Below are 5,493 nucleotides of genomic sequence, written 5' to 3' on the forward strand. Positions count from 1 at the left end.
TTGGACAAATACTCTAAAGAAAAACATTCTATGTTGAGCACCTTGCAAAGGCAGATCTGTATTCGACATAGGGTTTGACATGTGTAAAAATCTGTGAAGTGCATTTTGCATACACCTAGCATTTGGTTTCCTGAATGCATTTATCGGTTTTTAAAAAGAATGTTAAGATTCTTATATTCAATTATAATTTATCTCCGAAAGATCATACTAGAACACTTCTAGATAGGTTCCCATTTATGAAAAAATATTATAAATTATACTAGGACAAGGATTTTAAATTTCGGATACTTTAAGCATATTCATATTTATATTTGATGGCGGATACGTGCGTTGCAGGTGCATCTGTATCTGTACTATTAAAAGCACGAGAGGGCAGATCCAACTACTGATCTGGACCGTCTGATATATTATCAAGGGTTAAAAACGTCATTAACGAAACTAATCTTTCGTTAACGAAACCGATTACTCTAATTCGATCGCTCACGAAACCCACCCCCACGTCCATGTTCTGGAACCGCCCACTCTGCCCCGCCCCCGCTCGCCTCGCGCACCCGGCGCTGCCGCCCGCTCGCCTCGCGCACACGGCGCCGCCGCCCGCTCGGCCCCGCCCCCGCTCGCCTCGCGCACACGGCGCCGCCGCCCGTTCGGCCCCGCCCCCGCTCGCCTCGCGCACCCGGCGCCGCCGCCCGCTCGGCCCCGCCCCCGCTCGCCTCGCGCACACGGCGCCGCCGCCCGTTCGGCCCCGCCCCCGCTCGCCTCGCGCACCCGCGGGCGCCGGCCGGGGACGAGGGCCTCCTCGTGGAGGCCGCCTACGGGGTCAAGCTCGTCGCTGACGCCCGCGTCGCCGACCTCGAAGGCGAGGCCTTCGACCTCATCGCACTGCCGGGGCGTCCACCACTCTCCTCTCCGACCACAATCAAGGCTTCGACCAAATCAGCCTTTTTCTTTTCCCTGAATCAATCAACAACCGCCTACTCTGCCTGCCTAACTGTTCCATTGGCGTTCGCGCTCGCTGCAACCTCAAAGATGTTGACACACATGGCCTGATCATTTGGTATTGCTGCTTAATTCGGTGTAGGGCGGGATGCCGGGATCAATTAATCTCAGAGACTGTAAAGTGCTCGAGAAGATGGTCAAGATGTATGCAGAGAAGGGGGAACTCTACGGCGCCATTTGCGCTGCGCCCGCGGTGACGTTGGCCCATTGGGGCATGCTCAAAGGTTTAAAGGTGAATAATTCGTCAGCGTTTTATGATCAATTGACTATCGTGAGGGTGGTCTTGGTGGAAAGATGAATTGTATTCACAAATTGCTGTCGTGCTTTGTTACCTCAGGCGACTTGCTACCCGTCATTCATGGAGAAGTTCACTTCTGAAGTGATCCCTGTGAACTCCAGGGTGGTGGTGGATAGAAATGTGGTGACCAGCCAGGGTCCACGAACAACAGTCGAGTTTGCTCTTGCTTTGGTGGAGCAGCTATATGACAAAGAGAAGATGGAGGAGGTTGCTGGACCTTTGGTGAGCTATAAACTGCAACACCCTATATCTGCTTCTTTTTGCTGTGTTACTGATTTTTTGTTATTAATAACATGGCAATTCCTATATATGATTCTGTGCCATAAATGATATTTGTTCACATTAGTAATACCTGCAAATTGTTAATTTATGCCTATGGTGATTTCACGTGAACCAGTTATCTGAATGGGTTATTGCCTCACCTTACAACTTACAAATAGTGCACACTGGAATTATGTTTAGGTCTACAGGGCTGGTAGTATGATCTAATGTGTTAACAGAGGCACCCTTTCATCTACTATCCTTAAAAGACAAACCATCTATTGACCTCTGTTAATAAGATCCTACAATTTATTTGTATTCTGGAATTGAATTTATTGGGTTCAAATTTCATCAATCTCAGTGACTCAAACTTGCATTATCTGGTGTTTTGTTTTCATTTAGTATCATTCCCTATGTCTATCTTGAATTCTTTGCTTAAGAGAAGTTGGTAGCTTATAAACTTGTAATCCAACTTACTAAGGAATCATATCTGTTTGATCAAAACCCATGTAGGGAACTCCGTGCCCTTTATACTTTGAATTCTGCGGAGATGGTTCTCATTTGACCCCAAAAAGAGAATGGAGTGATGTAAGAGTTGTGAGAAAATTGCGAGGGTTGCGTCAGCAAGAGAAGTTTGCCGCACGTAATCATTTCAGAGGGCTGCGTGATAGTCAGCAAGCGGGCGGGCGCAGGCCTACTCCCCTATTCATGCTTGCAATGGATAACCTGAGGGATAGGAAGCTTGCAGAGCAGCGTACCAGGGATTCTGATATTCCAGAATATCTTACCTGTCCACTGTGTGGCCAAGTTATGATTGACCCGGTGACAATTGCCACGGGGAAGGTAATTATCTTAGTGCTCACTAAAATTTTTAGCTGCATACAATATATAAAACTCTTGATTTTAAGTATAGTGAACTAATGATGGGTATGTTTGAATTTGTTTTAGACGTTTGACCAACAGTTCCTCAAGGATTGGTTTGAGAAGAAGGGACTTGTCTGTCCTCTGACCGGCGAGCCTGTATCAGGTGCTATTGTCCGGAACGAGCGAATTAGAGGCTACTTGAAGGAGTGGGAAGACTCTAAGGTGGAGCTGATCACCAAGGTTCAGTCTCGTATCTCATATAAGCCCTAATTAAGTCTCCTTGTTCTTTTTTAACGCTGATGTGATTAGTGATGTTTCACTGACCTGGAGGTGTGTTATTACATATCAAGCAATTAATCTATTACCTAAAGACATTTCCGTTGCCTCGGTATCATTCCCTATGTCTATCTTGAATTCTTTGCTTAAGAGAAATTCCTTGAGATTAGTTTCTTTTTTGTTCACTCGAGTTTTTATTTGTTCTATAGTTCACACATGGTCCCTACAATGTAACTTATTGAATAACAAAGGTTTGCCTTCTATTCATTGGATGATGTTCCTATAGTCAGGGAAAAACATCTACCTATAATTGCTGACATAGTTGCAAGATTTATACGTATTGAGCAAGAACTCATTAGATCGAGATAAGTCTGACAAGCAGATCTCTCTTGCATCTTATGAAGCAGTGTGGCAGATTTGGAAAGAAATAAGTGGAGATTTCTTTTAGGCCAAAGATATGAGTCCGTAAGAGTTAGTTTCTGAAGTTATTTAGAGTGTTAACTTCCCGTTGGAGGTGTTTGGCACTTAGCCTTTGCTGCTGTACAGCCGAGCTGACTTATTGGCATCCTCCAAATTTCCATTCTACTTTTTAAATCTTGTTATGTTGCCTCTTGGGTAGGTTTCAACCTGTTTCCTGTAGAAAAAATAAGATTGCAAAAGTACATTATTAGTATGTATCAATGGTAGTGCATAACACATCAGATTGTATGGAAGAACAAGTGAACACATCAACATGTATTTTTTGTGTTTGTACCTTCAATGTGGGTATCTTAATTTAAACCCGAAAATAGATTTTTTTTTCCATTTTTCGTTTTTATTATGTTTCAAATACTTAGGCCCTGTACGGAGAACCTCCACTCCACAACTCCACTCCCGGAGCAGATGGAGTTCCTAACTCATACAGATTATTACTATCTTGAAAATAGAATAAGGAATTTTTTATTTTATAAATAAATTTGATGCATCTGATGATACGTGCATTTGCACGTGCACCATTACTAGTTGTAGAAAAACACAACGCGGTTCATTTTGAAAGTAATCGTTGCTAGTTGCTAGGAACCAATAGTTTTATTTTGCAAAGCATTGATTGACGATTCATGGAGCCGGCGCTCGATCCCATTTTCTGTCGCTCGTCGCCGGCCGGTTCCGGCCATTTCCTGTTGTCTCGAGTGTTGAGGTAAACTTCTAAAGCTCCCCCTCTCGCTGCCCTATCTCATAGATCCATTAGATTTGTTTTTTTGCTCACTTAGTTCATCCTCATTAGGGTTTCAGCGATGGAGAGGGAGACGACGGTGACTAGCTTTGCCTCGGCGAGGGAGACGACTGTGACGAGATCTGCCTCGACAAGGTGAGATTTGCATTGATTCCTTGCTAGTTTCCTAGGAATTAGTGTATCTGATGGTGGGTTAGGGTTTGTATCTGATTTGTATTATCAAGAACAAGTTCTAATAAGAACTAGTGTCAACTAGTGTGGCATTCTGCTAGTACATTTCTCATGTAGATGATTGCAAACTAGTCTGCCAAACTAAAAAATAATGCTAATTTTTTTTATGAATGTGTATATTGCCCACGTAGATGATTGCAAAGTAGTCGGCCAAACTAGTGTGGGCAATCTGCTAGTGCCAAATGTATACATTGCCCATATAGATGGTTGCAAACTAGTGCGTCAAAACTTTAAATAGTGTCTGTATTGTCATGACAGTGTCAAAATAGTGTGGCATATTGTGCTAGTGTTAAATTTACTCTGATTCATATACTCTAGTTTGTCTTCGGTTTTGGGTTTCATTCATAAAACTTGTTATTATTGAATTCTATGCTAATGTTAAATTTTCCCTTGTTGATGATTGTTAACTAGTGTCAACTATGAAATTGTTTTCACTTTTTGGTTTGATTCATTAAACAGGTTATTATTTTGTAGATGGCGCGAATGAGTACCTACAACAACCACTACATGTCTTCTTGCAAATTCGTGGCGTATGCCGACGGAGGTCAAGCGAGCACCAGCCAAGTAAGATTCCCAACACATCCATGACCATTGTGAACATCATATATCTAACCTTTCATAATGATTGTAAATACATGCATATCTAACGATTTTAAACATTTGACTTGGTAGGGATAACGTACCATATCTGACACCCGTCGAGGAGCACGTCAACATGCTCAACCGCGAGCTCATATATTCTGTTGGAAGTACCATAGGTGCAGCGACGTCCTAAGCAAACGGGTTTTAACCCATTTGAGTGACGTAGTTTCAAACAGTCACCTTGTGTGGGCGGGCGATAGAGGATCCATCGCACACACTACTAAAACTGTTTATGGGTTGGGGTACATCTCACACAATTCAACATAAAACTCTGTGCAATTTGGAATAGCATCACACGTGATAATTTCATAAAAAATATATGTAATGCGCGAGTCGTTGCACACAATTAAAAATATTAAAATGTGTGAGATGTAAATGCCATCACACGCAATTAGATCCAAAAACACTATGTGCAATGTGTGATCTTAACGATGCGTTAATTAGTTCTAAAATCAGCTAGACAGTAACTAATTTACTATGACATGTTTTCACAAACAAACATGACACAAAAATGTGCATTCAAAATCCATTATATGATTTCTTTTCAAGCTTTATCATACAACATACAAAAGTACAAGCATACTATCTCACATCACATGACACCAACATATATAACTAACAATCACATCTACTTACGTCATAAAGCTTCATCGGTTCTTGTTATTCAATGACATGAACGACCAAACCTTCTCATATTTTTTATTGTATCTCA

At 42.2% G+C, this 5,493-nt stretch overlaps 1 protein-coding gene across 1 annotated transcript; it reads left to right on the forward strand.

The window, feature by feature from the left end:
- Nucleotides 1-746: 746 nt before the first annotated feature.
- LOC123448073 lies at nucleotides 747-5,001 on the forward strand. The gene is made up of 9 exons (XM_045124846.1): nucleotides 747-921; nucleotides 1,079-1,228; nucleotides 1,334-1,516; nucleotides 2,069-2,398; nucleotides 2,504-2,659; nucleotides 3,752-3,872; nucleotides 3,960-4,043; nucleotides 4,614-4,703; nucleotides 4,812-5,001. The coding sequence occupies exons 2-6, from the start codon at nucleotides 1,085-1,087 to the stop codon at nucleotides 3,869-3,871; spliced, it is 933 nt and encodes a 310-aa protein (XP_044980781.1). The 5' UTR covers nucleotides 747-921; nucleotides 1,079-1,084; the 3' UTR covers nucleotide 3,872; nucleotides 3,960-4,043; nucleotides 4,614-4,703; nucleotides 4,812-5,001.
- The last annotated feature ends 492 nt before the right edge of the window (nucleotides 5,002-5,493 follow it).

The sequence above is a fragment of the Hordeum vulgare genome, chromosome 4H, assembly GCF_904849725.1.
Source record: "Hordeum vulgare subsp. vulgare chromosome 4H, MorexV3_pseudomolecules_assembly, whole genome shotgun sequence".
Taxonomy (NCBI): Eukaryota; Viridiplantae; Streptophyta; class Magnoliopsida; order Poales; family Poaceae; genus Hordeum; species Hordeum vulgare.